The following is a 20934-nucleotide window of genomic DNA, read 5'->3' as shown; positions in this document are numbered from 1 at the left end:
GACGCAGCCACAAACTCCTCCCAAGCTTCCTCCACATATTCCTCCACTGTTTCCGTCATGTCAGTAAATATTGCTCCTACCGAAAAAGCCAAAACCAATGCTACTGCTATAGCAGACGGAGGTTCCGAATCAGTATACCTTGGAGTGCCCTTAGATTTAAGCCATACAGAATTCAAATACTCATAACCTGCAAATGGATCATTAGTTTTTATCTGTTCCAGAAATGCAGTGATAAATTTCTGCCGAGCTGTTTGCCCCTTCAACCGAGGAAAGTATTCAGTCTCCTGCTTCAACTCTGCAACACAAAGAGACAGCTCTGCTTCGTTAGCTTTCTTACTCTTATCAACTGGACGCCATGCAGGACCCATGGGGTGTGTCAACCTGTGTTTAGCACAGTCCTTTGATGGAGTCTTAGACTCTAGATCTCTGATTTCCTGTACTGAAGGAATTGGACTCAGAAATTGTCTAAATTGTTTTGCCCTGTCAAACCACTCATCTCCAATAGCTACATCGGACAATGAGGCCACATCCTCACCTGAAATGATTTATAATTGTCCCACAACAGCTCCTAATACTTTAAAGGTACCAGACTAGTCTTTGCTCGAGTGTACATCGTTTCAATATTCAGTTTAAACACTTGCATAATGCGTCCAGGCTGTCACATTATAAGCCATCGATGTAGGACTATAACATTTATCTTCAAGGTAATCATGCAAGTGATCCATGCTGAAAACAGTTTTGTTAGCAAGGTTCCTAGCAAACTCATACTGGTGTAACACATCAGAAAAACTAGCCCAAGTGTAACCTGACTTAACAAAAGAAGCATTACACACCTCCCAGGTTATCTCCATCATCTTCACACCGGTAAGCTTCTCAGAAATTTCTCTACATTTATCAACATCTCCAGGAGGAAACATCTTAACAAACCACTGTTGAATTTCTTTACCTAAACAACGCTCAACATGTGCAGTCTCCTTCCAAGGGTCATCGAATCTAGTGTACCTGGGCCAAGAGAGGGACAAAGCATTAATAGCAGGCAAACCATTTTTACTGCCATTCAGATCGAACTTGTCCTTGTCAGTTTTATCTATCCGTCCTAACCTATCACAGACTGCACCGTAAGCCCTATTAGTGTCCCATCAGATCATGTGGTATTTAGTTGGGACTAACACTCCCCATCTCATCAAATCCTTATCATTTATTGCTGTTTGATACTCATCAGACCCCGGTTCTTCTCTAATCACAATATTGCTGTATATATAACTTTGGGCTATATCTTTAACGACTTTGTTGTAACCATGTTCATTCTTAGCTTTGGGAAAATAGTATGACATGATGTGGCGAGGATCAGGAGCACTTGGGTAGAACGGAAGTTTCACTGCTTTTCCACCTAAAATCATGTGGGAGTCATTCACATCTGCTACCTGACGCCTCCTTCGTTCTGCTCTACTCTTACCTTTTCTAGATTTTAACAAATATCGATTAACCATATCCATTTGTATAGAGCATGCACTCATGTTTTCACGAGCTATGTGGTCAGGGAACCAGCTCATTGAACAGAAATCTCCTTCAAACAGGTCAACGCCTCCACTCCTCATCCACCGACCTTTTTGCATAATGAGGGTAGTATCGGGATAATTTGGGGAGTGACCAAGCCAATAGGTCACTGTCTCATTTCCGTCCAGACGATAACAACGATCATTTACCTTTTGGTACATGGTCGGAATTAAATTTAGACCCTCAGTTGAATTTAGACATGGGTATTGTACCCATGATGGACGGTTATCGATCTCCTCGCAATCCCAATGAGTTGAAAACGCATGGAATCTCCCTGTCCAAATTGAAATTTGAATCCACATCAAAAATGATAAAGCAATCAGAATTAAAAATACCAACGAGAGCGGAAGTACCAATCGGATGAAAGCTCGTTTCACTTTCAGTCGTCTCTCACTACGCACTTCTTCTTGAAGAATTAGCTGCTTCAGTATGTCGTCGGATTCAGCCATCTGTAATGATAAAACATTTGTTCTAGAATTTTAACATACACGACAGACATTTAATGATCCCGAGGTAGTAAGTTGTTACACTTTTCAAGTGGTTTCACCTGTGACCAATGTCTCCATACTGTACCCAAAACCCCCCTATCCAGTAGAACAGGTGTTAGTGGTCAATACCACCTGATAAGGCCCATCAAATTTCGGACCTAAGGGGGAAACTATCTCCCGCTGTAACATTACATTGTCACCTATTTCAGGCAAAGCTGGCATGTCTTTTTGCTCAACATTATCTCGATCTGCTTGTCGTGTGCTAACACTAACCCGTCATCCAAAGCTTTCAGATAATTTTGTAAAGCGTCTTTCAAAGGCCCGGATGGTCCCTCATGTTGCATGGGGGCATCCCAGGGCAGCCGCATGTAGCGACCTGTCATTACCTCAAAAGGGCTGAGCTGTGTAGTCTTGTTAGGGCTGGCTCTCATGCTTAACAGAATCGCTGGGACAGCCGCATGCCACCCTTTCCCCCACTCCAACGATCTCTTTCTCAATGAAGTTTTAAGCGTACGATTAGTGCGTTCAATAGATCCGCTAGATTGGGGCCTAAATGGAATGTGAAAGTGTTGCCTCACCCCCATCAACTTCATGACATTTTTCATCACCTTCCCAGTAAAATGTGTACCCTGATCTGAATCAATTTGTAAGGGCAAACCCCATCTTGGGAAAACTTCATTCAACATAATCTTGGTGGTTGCATCTGCGGTGCAGTTTCTCAGTGGAAATGCCTCAACCCATCTGGAAAACAGATCAACAATCATTAGAATGTATGTAAAACCTCCACTAGGGGCAGTGGACCTATGAAATCAATTTGGAGGTGGGTCCACGGCCCTTGAGGTCGAGGGGCATGTCCTAAGGGAATTTTCAGCTTAGAAGAAGAATTAACCTTAAGGCATACTAGACATCTCTTACAAAAATCATTGCAAGAAGCCCTCAGTCGTGGCCACCACCAGGTTTTGGAAATCACTGCATGTAGTTTTTCAGGACCTGCATGTGCCAAACCATGATACAAAGACATTAGTTCAGTTCTAGCAGAAACAGGACAAACAAAACGCTCATTAAATTTCCACAGTCCTTCTGCATTTTTCTGAGCTCCTAATTTTGTCCATTGTTCTATCTCTTCAGGGTCATCCTCATCATAGATTTTAAAAATGTCTCTGGGGGTCTCACTCACTCTCCTGAGGAGCAAGAGCCATAACACTCACGCAAGTCTCAGTCCGTGTTGCAGCCTCTCTGGCAGCTGTGTCAGCAGCTCGGTTTCCTGCGGCCTCAGGAGATTTGTCCGTTGCATGTCCAGTGACTTTGATAACTGCTCCTGTTGCAGGAAGATCACAGGCATTCATAAGTTCTTTTACCTGCTGTTGATGAGAGATCGGCAGACCAGCAGTGGTTAGAAATCCTCTGTGTCTCCACACAGGGCCGAAGTCATGAACAGCACCATATCCATAACGGCTGTCAGTGTAAACATTGACTCGTTTCCCCTGGCCATACTGCAATGCTTGTGTCAATGCGACCAGCTCGGCCACTTGAGCCCCTCCTCCTGAAAGAGAACCACAGTCAACAGTTTCACCATGTTCATTTACAACAGCCCAGCCAGTGAAGCGTTTTCCCTGTTCATGAAAGCTGGAACCATCCACGAACAACTTCATGGCATCAGAAAGTGGTTCAGATTGAAGAGGGCTCTGGCTGTCCGTCTCGATCAGCCGGGCACAGTTGTGTGCAGTTCCTTCTTCTGGAAGTAAGGAGGCAGGGTTGATAGCAGTTTCAATGTCAATATTTATATCCACATTTTTACTCAAGAGAGTGGCCTCCCATTTAGCTTGTCTTTGATTAGAGATAGAGCCTAAACGAGTGTTTGTTAACAGTTTCAGAATCTGGTGTCTAGTGTGCAGTATCACCTTCTGATGAGTCACAATGTCCTCGGTAATCTTTACAGCCCACTCTGCACAGTCGCATATCAACAGGCACGGATGCTGTCCTGCCATTGAAACAGGAATAGGAGCAGAATAATATCCTACCATCCCATAGGAGTTTCTTCCTGGAACCCTTTGACCCAGGGCCGCTGAATAGGATCGAGTTCCCACCCATGTCCATAGATGGAACGGCCTGCTGGCATCGGCATGACGTAATGCTGGGGAGGAAGCAAGAGTTTCTTTGATACTCACAAACGCCTCCTCCATCTCCTCAGTCCAGTCGATCAGCTCCGATCCAGGTTTTCCTCCTTTCAGCGCCTCTGTGAGTGGTTTAGAAAGTTCAGTGTATTCAGAAACATACTGGCGGCAATAATTCAAAAGACCCATTACTTGCCTTAGACCAGTGACCGTGTTTGGTTTTGGAAGTTCAATGATAGCTTTAACTCGTTCAGGAGTGATGTGTCTGCCGTGCACACCCATAATTTGCCCCAAATAAGTCACTTCAGGCAGTGCTAGCTGTGCTTTCTTCAAGTTCACTTTGAATCCCCCGTTTTGGAGGGCATTCAAAACAGTCTGTACAGCAGTCAAATGTTTGAACTTGGTTGGACTAGCAATTAAAATGTCATCCACATATTGTAGGACAACAGATCCGTCATATTCAATTTGTTTTCTTACCGGATCGATGAAGGATGCTAGTACCTGATGAAACAGTGTGGCTGAGTTGCAGAAACCTTGTGGCAAACGACTCCATGTCCATTGGCGACCCCTGCTGGTGAAAGCAAATCTGCCTTGGTCCTCCTTGGCTAGGGGACAAGTCCAAAAACCGTTAGAAATGTCTAAAGCAGTAAAAAGACAATGTTCAGATCCTATCTCATGTAGGATAGTTGCGGGGTTGGCCACCAGAGGGTGCATTTTCTCAGACACTGAATTCAGAGAAGTGTAATCAATGGTCAAACGCCAGCTCCCATCTGCTCCCATTTGACAGGCCACATGGGAGAGTTAGTGGGAGAGGAACAGGGAATCACAATCCCCCGTTTGCATAGTTCATCAACAACCGTGTCAGCTCCATCTCGAGCCTAATTTTTCAAAGGATATTGTCTTTTGGCTTCATGCAAAGGACCTGGGATGCTCAGTGGCTGAATCTGTGCTAAACCACAATCATATTTATCTTTTGCCCATACATCAGGAAATTTGGAAATTATAAACTTCCACTCAGAGCGAGGCTCAGCTAGAATAGCAGGTTCAGCCACTGCACATCTCTGCTCATGGTGGGGGCCACACTGAGATAAGCAAATTGTTTCATTGCAGCCAAGCACTAGCTTATCTTGAGAAAGCAAAACATCAGCTTCGAGTTCTTTCAGAATGTCAACACCGATTAGAGTCCCTACAGTATTTTCCCCTACCCAAAATTCAGTCCAATAGACTTTTTCAGAGTTAGAAATGGTTAGAGGGATAGGAACAGATTTATGATATACATTTGTGCCATTTAGACCTTCTATGTACAAAGTTTCAGAAGTGATCTCAAGATCGAGATCTGTAATTGATACAGTCGCGCCCGTGTCAATCAAAATAAGGCATCCTTCACACTCATCATCGGCTAGCTGGAATACAAAATGAAATGTTAAGAAGATTGCTAGAGACTGATCACCTCAGACCACATTCATCTTCATTGTGTTTTTTTTTTCAATGAAAGTGAATGGTGACTGAGACTGAACGCTCTTTGGCCTTGATCACTGATAAAGTGTCTCAGTGTTCCCTGCTATCAAAATAGAACTGCATTTGTTTTTCTGTCAGGCAAGCTGAGAGCACACACACACTTTTTCCCAGAAAATCTTATCACATTTCACAGTCTCATTTTTCACAGCATTTTCTGCTTTTTCACAAACAGCCTCGAAACCCTTACTCAAACTACACAGATCACAGCCGACTTCCTGCCCAATAATTTTTGCCACTCTATCACGCTGGGCAATCAAACTAGACCATCCGTCCATCACATTTGGAATTGCCTTTTCATGGTTTAAAGGTATACCACCCAATTTACAAATCCATGAATAGGCAAACACGGATAGATATTTGGCCCTATCAGTGCCTTTTTTGTTCTGCAGCCAGTCAATCTGCTGCATGACTTTCCAATCAGAATCAAACCCCTGACTGACCATTTTTTTAATGAGCTGCGCACATTTCTTTGATTTGAGCTCGTCAGAGCAGAGCTGTTTACAGCGTGTGCCCTCCTCGTTTTGGTCAGAACTACTCAGAAAATTCCCTTTATCAGACATTTTTCTTGGTCACAGTTGAAAATCACTACCGAAAAGATTTTAGCAGCAAATATTTTATGCGGATAAATGAACTATAGCATCAACAATACTGGATTTCTACCAATTTCACCACAAAGTATTCTTCACAAACATCCTGGTCACATATACTGATCCATACCAATTCGGGTCACAATTTATTTATTTACTTGGGACCGCTCCTGATGCATCCCTGGCAAAACAATCCCTATTGTATTTTATTTTATTTTATACCTAATATCTGAATCCCTAACTGCCTGATTCACTAAGCTCGGGGTACCCCTATCTGAGGTGGAAGAGATTGAGCAGGTTTACGGTGCCACTGGACCTCCCGTCCAGGGACGCACTCTGTCGGGGTGGTGCTACACCAATGCCCACCTGGGCACCCCACAGAGCACGTTTCACTTGCGCTGTTTGCTGTTTTAACCCTTAACAGCTCTCTCAGCGACTTCTTATACTCTCAATAGTATAATTAAATTACTCTTCACTCGCCTCGTCGGAGTGAAGCTCTCCCGCTCCCCTTCAAAATCTCTTCCAGTCAGGCAGCCCTAACAATTAATAAAAGCTTCCTACCTTGTTTGCTGATTTGCCAGAGATGTCACCACGGAGTGATTGCCCGCATTCTCCACCAAACTGTTAGGGGTATAACAGTTATGACCCGGACCAGATATGGAGAAAGAAAACCAGGAGTCAAGAAGTTCAATCAAAGAATCCAAAATTTACTGAAGAATAGTTTGCAGTGAAATTGGTAGAGCCAGCGGCAAAGTCTCACGAGGAGATCGAAAGCCAACTCGTACCTTACACAAAATCTTACATCAATTATACCATTTGCAAGGACATACATTCCATTATTTTACTCCTGATTGGCTAAAAGAACATAAAGTCACAACATATAGATAGTTAAATGGCCTATCAACATTAATCAGCGCACTTGTCGTCCGCGCCCGAGATTTACGTCTGAAGTGACCTCGCAGATGGTCGCGGGGCGTCTTCGAGTCGGCCTGGTGTGCATCCCTGGTTCAAAACCTAGGTAGAAGGTCAAACGCACACACAAAACACTGACGAACAACAGTCCTTCTCTGGGCACAAGACAGCTAGAGCACACATTATCAGGCCATTTAAACCAAAACAGAGAGATAAAATATTCACTCCTCGGGCAGAGGAGAGGGTTGAAATAACATACATTTCTTCCCTAAAGAAATAATAATAGAAAATCACACATCTACTATTCAGGTAGTATTGCATAGGACTTTAAACCATATACTTAATCATAGAAAAGTAACGATCAAACACAGAACATATGTTTAACATTCTCCCTGCCCCCTCTCATCACAGCTAAGCTTATCCCCAAAGGACCTTCAGACTACGGGCAGGACAGAGAGAAAGAATCTGGAATGTTCCTTAAAAGACACTAGTTAACATTCCAACACACATAAGATTCAAAGTATATTTCAGTTATGCATAAGAAAATAGAATTGATTATGTGATCATGCATATAGTTAATTCATCATTTTATTAAAGAAGTTAAGCAACAGAATATAGATAGATATTGATATAAAAGGATATATATATATATATATATGTATTGATATATCTGAAGAGACAAGGGATTTTTGACCCTCACTCTTCAGTATAAATATGATATGTAATATGATATATAAATAAAATGAATGTTTAGATTATATTTTAACTAGAGTTTATGCTGCCTCATCACCAATGAAGGTTGCTTGCAAATATGTGTTCAGGTTAAATGAGTAATATACTCTTTAAATATGCCCATATTAGAAAATCAGCATATTATAATAATTTCTGAAGGATCATGTGACACTGAAGACTGCAGTAATGATGCTGAAAATTCAGCTTTGATCACAAATTGCATTTTACAATATATTCAAATAGAAATCTGTTCTTTTAAATTGTAAAAAGAGTTCACAATATCACTGTTTTTACAGTATTTTGGATCAAATGAATGCAGCCTTGGTGAGCAGAAGAGATTTCTTTTAAACTGCAATGTAGGTCTAAAATTAAGTAAAGTCTATATGTAAAGAAAATATATAGTCAGATTAATTCTTTTTAGTGATGCACCGAAATGAAAATTCTGGGCCGAAACCAAAAATTCAGGATGCACTTGGCCGAAAACCGAAAATGATTTTTTTTAATACCTATTTTAAAATAGTTTTTTTTTTTATATAATTGTATTAATATTATACTTTTTAATAATTTCATGAATTTTATGAATCTGAACTGAAAAACTACAAGTCAATAAAATGATCACACTTTTATTGAAAGTAACACCAAAATTGACAGAAAAAATATTATAACAATATTAAATATTGCACAACAATTACTATAATTTCCAAAATTAATTTCAATTTCTGTTGAATAGTGCCCTAGTGCTCCCTCTCTCTCTTTCACTCTCAATCACAAATGCACACACACGTGCACACACATGTGCACACGCGCACACACACACACACACACACACACACACACACACACACACACACACACACACACACACACACACACACACACACATACATACTCTCACACATGGACACACACAGACACTCTCACACACAGACACACAAGCAACAAACAGAGCCTTCATGTCAGCACACCCATGCGACTCAGTGGGGTTGTAAACAGTTGTTTATCAACTAAAAAGCTATATACAAATATGGTGACACTCACTGCTGCTTAGAAGTATACTTAAACTTACATATTGGCAATTTGAAGGTAATTTAGGTAATTCCTAAACTGGCATCGGCATGTTTCTCCATGCCGATGCCAATTCCAGTTTCTCTCTTTCACGTGTGTAGAGTATGGAAAAGCATGAAAATTGACATTTTCATACTAGCAACAAAGGTTTAAGCTTATGAAAGCAAGATGCTGAAATTGCGGCAGAAGAAAGTGGTTCCACTCACAAGAGCGTTTTAGGGGTGACAAACAGAAAATGTCTTGAGATGAAACCCTGAATGATGTCTTGAGGTGTGGTAATCATGGTATAAGTGGAATAATTGACTCCAGCCTGTTGAATTATTGAAAAATAATGCCACTCTGCTGCGCATTACCACGTCGGGTGTGCATTATTTTTCTATAACTTAATGGTCTGTTATCAGATGTCTTAGTCAAGTTATTTTTATTTGTATAGCGCCTTTCAAAACACACAACGTTTCAAAGCAGCTTTACAGAAGATGAAACTGTAATATCTATAATCTCTTAGATTGTGAATTGTGTTTAAAAATAAGTAATTAAATAATTATTGTATTTATAACCCCGGTGAGCAAGCTGAAGGCGACTGTGGCAAGGAACACAAAACTCCATAAGACGTTGATTAATGGAGAAAAATAACCTTGGGAGAAACCAGACTCACTGTGAGGGCCAGTTCCCCTCTGACTAACATGAATGTAATGTAAATATTACTTATTTTAATGATTTTAAACCATGACTATACATAAGTAAGTGTTAAGAGTCAGTATTTAAAACAAAGATTTTGTTTGAACTGTAAGATTAAGACTAAATTCTTTTAAGTTCATCCTGGATTATCAGCAGAAGTTCACATAGATGCCGTTTACCATGTTTTATGATTGGAGTTGGCATCAGTTCATCCTCTGAAGTCCATCGTAATAGACTGAAGTGTGTAGCAGTGGAGTCCAACACGAAGCAAGAATGGAGCTGGATCCAGACGGTTCTGGTGACCTCAGGATAGGAGTCCCGAGGTTGAGACAAGGAAAAAAATAATAATATTAGCATAGATGCCATTCGATTTATTGCAGATGCATTTAATGTAACGATGTTAAAATGGGGCTAATATGATCACATGGCTGCTGCATTTTGAACCAATTCAAGTTTATTTATTGAACTTGCTGGACATCCTCCCAGTAATGCATTACAATAATCTAGTCTTGAGGTCATAAACACATGAATGTGTCATAATTTTGCAATATTTCTTAGGTGGAAGAATGCTGTTCTACAAACATTTGTAATTTGATTTTCAAAGGACAGATTGGTTCAAATATAACACCCAAGTTCTTCGCTGTTGAAGATGATGTAACAGTACATCCATCGAAAGTCAAACTATATTTTAGCGACTTATTCTTAAGAGGTTTTTGGTCCAATAATTAGTACCTCTGTTTTGTCAGAACTGAGTTGAAGGAAATTTCTGGCAATCTAATCTTTGATTTGATTGATACACTCTGCTATATTGGAGAATTGTGAAATCTCATCAGGTTTTGAAGAAATATAAAGTTGTGTATCGTTGGCATAACAGTGGAAACTTATTCCACGATTCTTGATAATATCTCCCAGGGGAAGCATAAACCAGGAGAAAAGCAGAGGGCCTAAAACTGATCCCTGTGGCACTCCATACTTTAATTTTGTTCGGTTTGACAATTCCTCATTTACATTTGCTAAAGTGGACCTAAACCATGATAATGCAACTCCATTTGCCAACATAATTCTCTAGCCTATTGTTTTACTAAAATAATAATAATTTTGTATTAGTTTTTTGTTGTATTGGAGCAAATCAGTTATATATTTTTTAATTTCATAATTATGTTTCTTGTGTGGATTTAGTGGAAACTGAGGGAAACATTCATTATCTTTAACCATTTTTTATGTATTTATTTTTTATTTAATTTTTTCATTGAACATTTGAAACTACAGGCTACTAAGACTGTTTGGATTAAATGATGGTTACTCTGATTTAAAATCACTTTTATGTAATTTCTGAGCAAATACACAATTATCAAAATGAATATAGAATATTATCAATAGGCTGAAAAATATCAAACATTTTTGAGTCACATTGCCCTGCCCTACTTCATTATCAAAAGGTTAACTTGACTGTAGTTTAACTAATTGGAATTATAAATAGTTTGTAGCATAGCCGTGCTGTGTTTCAAAGTTTACTGACTTTAAGAACCATAGCACAGAAAACAAGAACTCTGAGTTTATGTATGCTGAGTTTGCTGTTGGCAGCAGATGCTGTAGACATAAAGCATCTGTAAGCAGTAGTCCATGATGTGTTCACAGGAGGAGAGAAGCAGCTGTTCTCTGATAAAGCTGAAGAGAGTTTGCGTCTTTGTAGCATATGTGCATCGGAGGCGATCTGTAACACTGTTTGTCATTTAAGTATATTAAGAGAAGACAGGGTTGGGCAAAATTACAGTCTAAAGAATTGGCTCCCTTTCAATTCATGATTTGACACACCCCTATGGGATGTTAAATAGGAATTTAAATTGGAATCACAGGAAAATTGACTAAATTTACTAAAACTACGCACTTTTTGGCCGATCAGGGGCAGACTGGCCATCGGGAGAACCGAGCGGGCCGGTTGTTCAATTGTCCTGGGCAGGGCTAGACTGGGAAGAGAAATCAGCCCTGATTTTACATGGCAACTGGCCCAACTGTTGAGCGGGGTGGGGTGTCGTGTTTGCCGTCCTTTTCTGCATATAGCGGCGCAATTTTTCTCTTTCCAGTCCAGCCCAGGACAATTGAACAACATTCAAAGCATCATCGTTGCTCAAGGCCCCCCTTTGACTATGGCCCCAAGTAATTGCTTGGTTTGCTTTTCATCTAACTTTGCCTTTGTTTTTAATGATACTGTATATAAGAAGTTTAATATTTTCTCATAGCAATTAACACAGCAATCAACTTTTTCGTTTTGGGTATTTTGCCTCACAACACCTCAAAAATGTCCACCACATTGTTGTCAGATAACTTGACTAAATAAATATTGATATAACAATATGGCATAAATTCTGGAGCATTCTGGAAAATTAACCGTTCTTCTATCATAGATTAAATATTGATTTATTAAATTTAATAAAATACATATATATACAGGTATATTACAAATGTACAAATAAAAAAATCAACATGTGGCATTTCAAACATGGATTATTAATATAATGTTCCTGCAAATATCCCATATGTTTAAAAATAAATCAATAAATCAAAACAACAAACCCTGATAGAGGATGCAACAAGAATATCTATCTTTGAAATTAGCTGTCCCATTCTAATGACCACATACAGAATTGTATTGTCTCAGTGCATCTGTACTGCATTCACATTTATGAAATTAAAAATTCTCTTTGTATCTCCCACAGCACACACCCCTGATAACTCCTTCATGGGTTTTGTGACAGAGGAAGTAAACCAGACTGCAAGAGTCAACATACAGAGAGACAAAGTCAACAACATGGCTGTGGTTTATGGCAAAGAGGCCAACATGTGGAAGGTGAGAGTACACGCATCCAGTAATATCCAGTCAAATAACCAGCTAAAGAGTTTTAGCAATCTTTTTATTTCTGCTCAAAATTGAATGGACAAATTATTTATACATTAAAGGGATCATGACATGACTTTCTCAAAATTATTTGTATATGTTCCTTGAGGTTTGCTTCTAATATTAGTCAAATGTTTTACACACACACACACACACACACACACACACACACACACACACACACACACACAAACTAAAAAACCAAACAAAAAACATATAAAACATGATCATTTCCCACCTTCGTTCTAACCCACATTAAGAAACGCACGGTTTTGGTGCTGCTTCTCCTTTAAGACTTGACAGTAAATGCCCACTGTTATGATTGGCTCTCTGCTCTTGACTGACAGGCTCTCTCTTCTTGCCATCTCACTGCTCACCACTACTGGGTGGGGCTACAGAAGTGATGAGGTAAAGTATGTGTTGATGTATTGGTGAGGAGGCGGTCAAATGCAAATGTATTCCACAGTGTGACATCACAATGTGGAGGAAGTAGAGAACAAGTCATTTTGGCAGCTTGGTTTCAACAAATGCTTTTTTTGCAGTGAGGAGGAAAAACATTTTTTTTATTACAATGACCTCTTTGTAAATGGTCTGCACTTATATAGCACCTTTTTATCCTTAGTGGTATTCAAAGCGCTTTACACTGCATCTCATTCACCCATTCACACTCATATTCACACACCAGTGACATCAGAGCTGCCATGCAATGTGTTAGCCAGCCATTGGGAGCAACTTGGGGTTCAGTGTCTTGCCCAAGAACACTTCGGCATATGGAGTGAAACCATCAACCCTGTGATTAGTGGACAACCCGCTCTACCACCTGAGCCACAGCCACCCCTTATATGTCAAAAGATCAAGGTAAATTAGATTCCTCATGAAAGTACCCTTTAAAAGGGGATAATGCAGTGAATTAAAAACTACCAAACAAAAAGATAAGATTATTCATATATGAATGATAACAACAACAATACTGACTAACAACAGTAAGAATAATCATTATAAAACAGATAGTCCTGACTCTAAATTCTTATTTAATTAACCATATATATAAAGGCCAGTTGGTTGGTTGTTGATTGATTGATTGAAATTTGAATACGTTAATAACCACAAAAATCATAGAATCTCACATAAAAGATTTCATAAGTGAAACATAGTTAAATATGGCACACTATACCGCTGTGGTTAAATATTAGCACCCCATCGTGATGGAAGCATTACGAATTCTACATAACCTATCATTGGGATGCTCACGACTCCAGCATTAAAATGCAAATTCATGCACATTATGGATAAAAGATATTTACATGCAAAATCTCTTTTAAAGAGAAAGATTCATAAATGTACACTTCCACTCATCCTGTTGAGAGAATTAAGAAGACATAAGGACATTTAGGTAAGGGAACATTGAGCAGCAAAGCTCCCTGGTTTTTATGGTTAATTCTGGGAATTTTTTTAAGGAGAAAAGAGCCAACCCCCTGATGACTGAACAACTGTAGGGAGCTGATTGAGACAACCAACATCATAAGCATACTTTAAAAGGCCGGCAGTATGACCCTTAATCTGAATCTCATTAGTTTATTGAGAACATGTGGTAACACACACATATGCACAGATATACACAGCCCTTGGGAGCCCCTTTGTTTAAAACATTTGAAAATATGCCATTCATGTAATCTCTTTGAGGCCGATCAGAAAGAAAATCTTTAATTCAGTGTATCATATTAGCATTTCTATTCAGATTACGAAGGCATATGAATATGCATTGTATTAAAAATGGCAATGCAGCTAAAATCAATGCAGAATGCCATTTCTACTGTACCATGTTATATACTGTCATATCGCCCAGCCTTGGTGCTCAGCATGTGAAAACACTGCACCGTCTCTCTGCTGTAGACTTGCCTTAGGTCTGTGTAACTGCCAGAGCTCACAGAGATTGATTGCCTGGGTGCTATCATGGCTTGTTGGGCACACTGATTGTGCTAAAGTGGCATTTGGACATGCTGACAGCAAATAACATCAGGCTGTTTTAACACGCTTCAAAGGGAGACGAAAGCGAACATTCTGCAGCATCAAGAGAGACGTGCTGTGAACATAGCCAGAGGAAACTCATTCCCCCTTTCCAACACCCAAAAAATGAAAAACTTGACAAGCAGCAGACTTTAATTAGATTGTGTGTTTAAACCGCTGGGCATTTGGGAGCATAGATTGATTTCGATAAGAGCAAATGCAACCCACGAGCTTCATAAAGCTCCAAGTTTTTGAAGAATAAAGTCTTCTTGTTTAACCTGAATGTTTTGCCTGTCGTTCAGTGACGAGATATTCTGTCTCTCCATCTCAGTGGTGTTTGAGGTGTTGTGTCGTGTGTTTTTTTTTTTGACAAGTTGCCATTTAAAAGCTATCTGAGCTATGGCGTCCCTAAACACTGGCAGCTCCCAAGCCTAATGGCAGCCCACTCACATTCATTGTGCAAGTGTCACTCAGCGCAGCATAAAAACTGCATGCTTAGATAATGGAAAAAACAAACATCTATCCTTTTTCTTTTTCCCCTTTCTTGAACAGTTCCAAGTCAAAGATTCGCAGTTTTGAAGTCACATCAATTTATGGATGAGTAATGGATAGTTATTGAATCTATGTTACAATTTTGAAGCATTTTTTTTTTTTTTACCATTGATCATTTAAATTTATTCATTTAGCAGATGGTTTTATCCAAAGTGACAAAAGAGGAATCATAAGCGATTAATCTTAAGGAGACAGTGGTACAAAAAGTGCTGCATTACAAAGTTTCACTAGCATCAGAATAGTAGTATCCAAGACAGATTAGAGTGCAACAAGAATATAAATAAATATACATACATATACAAGTTTGGGAGGGTTACTTTTGTAACATATTCCACTACAGATTACAGAATACATACTGTAAAATTTAATTTGTAATGTATTTCGTTAGATTACTCAAGGTCAGTAATGTATTCTAAATACTTTGGATTACTTCTACAGCACTGGTTGATTTTTTTCACTTGTTTTGACTATAAAAACTCTGTTGTTTCTAAAACAAGATTAATGAAACTGATCTTGTTTTAAGGGTTTTTAGATATTTTTACAGGAAAACAATACAAAAATGATTTTTTAGAACAAGATTTGTGCCCTAATTTCAAAGGTCTTACTAGAAAAAAATACATTATGATCCAATATGAATTTTCATGATAAAAAATATGATCGTGTCTTGTAACATGTGCACATAAAATGGCTAGAAATAGCATTTTAGCATAATGTAAAGCTGACAATTTACAAAAGTTTTATTTCTATTTCTTCTGCCCCAAACTTACTTTAAACTTACTTCTCTGTCTGCTCGTATGAATGTAACACATCATAAGAAAGTGTTTCACCGCTGTTCAAATGCACTTTGGATCATGTATATGTATAAATGTTTTCCATCTGACAGGACTAAATATTAAATGAAACAAATGAAAATAAAACGCAAAGTAATCTCTTCAGTAATCAAAATACTTTTTGAATGTAACTGTATTCTAATTACCAATTATTTAAATTGTAACTGTAGTGGAATACAGTTACTTATATTTTGTATTTTAAATAAGTAATCCCATTACATGTTTTCTGTTACTCCCCAGCACTGTATAGATACATACATATATATATATTACACAGCGTAAATGAGTACACCCCCACTGAAACCTAACAAATTCAGCTCTCTCTCTTTACAAATAAGACATATCTGGAGTTAATTTATAATGTAATGTTTAAACATCTCTGGTTTATCAGATACTAATGAAAAATGTCAATACTATACAAGAAAGAAAAAAAATACTTTCTTATCAAAATGATAAAAGGCCATGTTGCAAAAATGAGTACACCTTCCTGAAAGTTATAATATAAAACTTAATAAAATATGTTCGGGGGTGCTAGGTGAGGGACACTGATCAGCAGATTATTCTATTGAACCATCACACTCAAACAGACAAAGTTGGTTAAAGTGTAAATCTTTTACTTATTTAATTTAATCACTCTCAGACTCAATGCTGACAACAAATGGACCACACGGGAGAGAATTGTCAAGTAAATGAAAAAGAAAATTATTTAATTGCACAAAAGGGAACAATGGTACAAGAGTATTAGCAAATCGCTGTTATTGGCTCAAAACACAGTAGCAAAAGTAACACAGAAATGAAAAAGAATGGACTTGTGACAAGATTGCTAAAATGTTTAGGCAGTTGCTGTAAGCTTTCACCTCATGATGATTGATTTGTGCTAAGAATTGCCAAGCATGTGCCTCAGAGCTGGCTAAAGCAGTGGGAAGCCAAACTGGAAGGATTGTTTCATCTCACACAGTAAGACACACTCTGCAAAGAAGTGGAATGCATTGTCATCCACGGAGGAAGGCACTGCTGAACCCAAAGCATAAAAAGCTTGTTTAGCTTTTGCCAAGGCTCATACTGATAAATGTGCAGACCTTTGAGTATCTATAAGCTTGTCTCATGAGCCCAAATTCCTTTTTAGTTTTTAGATCTGATGGAATCCAAAATGCAAGGCGTCACACAGGAGTACAGTGGGGAGTGCATGGTACCCACAGTGATGTACAGTGGTGGTAAAGTTGTTTTATGGGGATTTAGGTGCGTTGAAGGTGTGGAGGAATTGTACTTCATCAATGGTATAATGAAATCACAGATTTTTTTTTTCTTTTCAAAATCTTAAAAGAGAAGATGCCCCCCTCTCTTCCCACCACAAAGTCGGGCACTTTTTTTTTATACCATGACAACAACCTTTAAAAATGTCCAAAGCCACTGCTGCATTCCTGTGGATAAACAAGACAGTATGTCACCCAACCTCAGCCCTATATATATATATATATATATAGACACACAACAGTTAGTTCCGGTCTTTGAATCTGATTGTCTCACACCATCATCACTCGGACACTTCACTCACTCCGCTTGTGTTTGTGCTGTTCTAAACTAAAGTGTAAGAGCAGTGCAGATGTGCTTAGAGATGTCTCTTTACATTTACATATTTTAGCCAACAGATAGAGCCAAAACTTTTGTGTGTAATATGAGCTAGTTGGTATCTCTCTGTTTATATTCAACAGCTCTTCAGTGATCACTCATATTACTACTACACTACTAAAGCTAGGAAATAGCTTTAAATGGCTTTAAACTAACAACATCAGCATTAAGGCTCATCATAGCTGAGAGACACAACAGACTGATTAATTACACAAACGTAAGGCGTTTACCTCTTACCAGACTTTCCACAATGGAGAGGACAAAATGGTGGAGGACATTGCGGTGAAAAAGTGAGACCGCTTGGACGGCTATTTTTCCACTGAGAAAATAGGATACATGTCACCAAAATTGTATGTCACCCCCCATGTTATGTTTTTGAGAGGCTTGGACACATAATTTGGTTTGAACCAGCAACAGCAGATTCTGATCTGTCACGTAAGACGGACGGATTACCTACCAGGCCAATGCCCCATTGCTTGACTACCAGGGGTCCCTATAGAATACAAAGTAGTAGTATTGGGTTCAAATTCACCTTAGTCGAGTCCGAGTCGAGTCCGAGTCAAGTCCGAGTCCATAACAGGCTGAGTCTGAGTCAAAAATTGTAACCGTAAACTCAACATCAATATTTGAAGCTTATTTTAACCTTCACAACTAAGAAAATCTATTTGCCAATATATAAATGTAACAAAAACTTGACAAAAACTAAACTTACTATAAAGTAAGTGAAACTTCTGTTATTCATTACAACCTGTGTTGTTATTTTTCAAATTTAATTTAGTTCTTTGTTCTACTACATTTTCAATTTGTCCTTTTCAGTTTAGTTTATTTTTATCTAAAATTTTCCCTATCTAAAGAAATAATAGTCTATACTGATAATCTCTCTCTGCCGACTGGTTTGGGAAAACACACAAATGAGTCAACACAGAAGTAATTAGCACCCGCTGAGAAGTTGCATCTCATGATTTCACTGCAAATGTTAAACCCAAAAACACTGAAAAAGTCCACTGCTAATATTAGGGCCATTTAACACAGACATATTTAATTAGTGGAAAATAGTTCTGTGAGCTGCTTGTGCGCCTAAAACCCTGATGTGTCCATGTGCGTCTAGCAGCAGCTGATGACTAAGATAAAAAAGCTTTGATATTTGCTTGAGCAGCAGTCACGTTAGTCTACAATGATTATGAAATCTTTAAATACCAACCAAAGAATTCAACTTAGGTCTTCTTTAAAAATTACAATATTGAGTATTAATTTAACAGAATTGCCCTTCAATATTTTCAGAGATATAGGCTAAAAACAATATTTGCATAAATAACCCGGTGGTAAAAATAAAATAAAAACTGTCAAATAAAAATGTATTAACCAACTAAATTCAATTTGTCTCCTGAAGTAGCTTCACACACAAACTCTGCTATTGAATAATACATGCTTTGAATGCTTTGAAAATAGTAAATAAATTATAATTAGGTGCTGTTTATTTGTTTAGAGTTGCTGTCTGTTTTAGCAATAACTATTTTTTTTTTTGACTAGTTAAAAATGAACAGTTAATTCATCAAGCTATTATGGACCATTTGAAGCTGACAACACTGTGTGGACCACAAGAGATTACAGAAGCCTACATGTAGGATACATTATGCCTAAAAAGAATTAACAGACCAATATTACAACTATATTTTAGTAAACTGTCATGATGTGGGTGACTCAATAAAGTTCTTCATTTTAAGTTCTTAACCACGATGAATCATTAATGCCTTAAATTAAACCCTATTTGCTGCACATATGGCATGTGCAATTTTACCAATTTTCAGGTTGTTCAAAACTGCCTTGTTTCTAGTATATTGCTACATACCTGTCTTTATATTTTTGTCATGCCAACCACCTTGGTAATCTATGTAAAGCAGTAGTCCCCCTAGTAACCTTTAAGCGTATTGGTTGACCGATGAGTATGACTGTGCATATGTGTGTGTGCATGTGTTTACATAACACGATGAAACAAACTCTGGCTACATCTACGACTTCAGGGGGTAATACAGCTGCATGCAGAAACAGATGGGTTCATTTATTTCTCTTTCGTTATTAAATTGTTTTCATTGCATCACAAATGCCCTGATCTCGGAGTCACGGGAGGCGGACATGTAAACGATGAGCTCTGCACACTTTGCTAGTTTTTAATAATTGTTTACGCCATAAACCGGTGAGGTTCGATACACCCTGCGGCATATCTGTTCTTTGAAATTTGCATGGCAAAGAATTCAAAATCCTCGGGCTCTGGAGACATTAAAAGACACTTACATGCTCAAGCTGGTGCCTCAGATGGGCCCGCAGATCAGGGACTTGGAGAAATCCAGCGGCAACTGTCTGTGATGTTGATGAAAGTTGTTGCTGACTTAGAGGATCTTGCTGTAATATGTCAATCGATTACTGTGATGTTGGTTACAAGAATCGGGACGTTGAGAGACGGATCAATTATTTGGAGTCATTGGAGAGGGAATTAGCTAGCTGCTGAGTGACCAAAGTAGATTTGCAGCGCGTTTTGGAAAAACTGGAGAATTTGGAGAATCGTAGCAGATGAAATAACATCCGAATTGTTGGAATTCCTGAGCATGAAGAAGGCTGATATATAGTGAAATTCCTAGAGGAGCTCTTCCCGAGTCTGCTAAACATAACAGTCCTTAAGCTGGAAATCGAGCAAGCTCACAGGGTTCCGATTCGGAAATCAGCTACAAAACAATTTGAATTAGAATTGTGTACATTTGAATTATAGACTTTTGAATTTGAATTATGTGTGATTTTGCCAAATGTAATATTACGTTGTATTTTAAATAGGTTTGAATTATAATTTTTTACACTCCAGTCCTGGACATTTCATATTTAACCAAATTGAATTGTTTTTTTATATGGCACAATTTTATAAATATGTATTTTCAAACAGCAAATTTTGTGTTCTGAATTCTTACACTGTAAATATCCCATTTTAAAAAATACAGCTTCAAGTTTTCAAGATGAAGAAGAAATTCTGTGATCGGAATCCACATCAGATCCTAGTCGGATGTTATTTCAAACACTTGTTGGTGTTTGTAAGTGCGTTTTGAGCTCAAGACATGAACATCACGAATGATCATTCAGATGTGTGTGATTTAGCAGGCGTGATTACATTATATGATTCATTTCATGCAAATTGTAGCTCCAACAAACGTTACAAACACAGCGGGATGACTGTCATTCTCACACGTGCACATCCCTGTTGATGTTTAATCATTATGCCATTTATTTTTAGTTTGACTGTCAGAATAATTTTAAACTGAACATTTCACTTGTTCTTGTCATAAATCTTCAAAGATGCAAAATAAGTTTAAACAAGCAGCATAA

At 38.4% G+C, this 20934-nt stretch overlaps 1 protein-coding gene across 1 annotated transcript in view; it reads left to right on the top strand.

Moving 5' to 3' along the window:
- Nucleotides 1–20934, top strand: part of LOC127648066 (alpha-1,6-mannosylglycoprotein 6-beta-N-acetylglucosaminyltransferase B-like) — a 206345-nt gene that overhangs the window by 159120 nt on the left and 26291 nt on the right. The window contains 1 exon segment of the mRNA XM_052132658.1: nt 12369–12499. Coding sequence (XP_051988618.1) covers nt 12369–12499 — 131 coding nt within the window.

Source organism: Xyrauchen texanus, chromosome 8, assembly GCF_025860055.1.
Source record: "Xyrauchen texanus isolate HMW12.3.18 chromosome 8, RBS_HiC_50CHRs, whole genome shotgun sequence".
Lineage (NCBI taxonomy): Eukaryota > Metazoa > Chordata > Actinopteri > Cypriniformes > Catostomidae > Xyrauchen > Xyrauchen texanus.
Note: the sequence above shows the minus strand (reverse complement) of the source record. Positions and strands in the feature narration are given on the sequence as shown.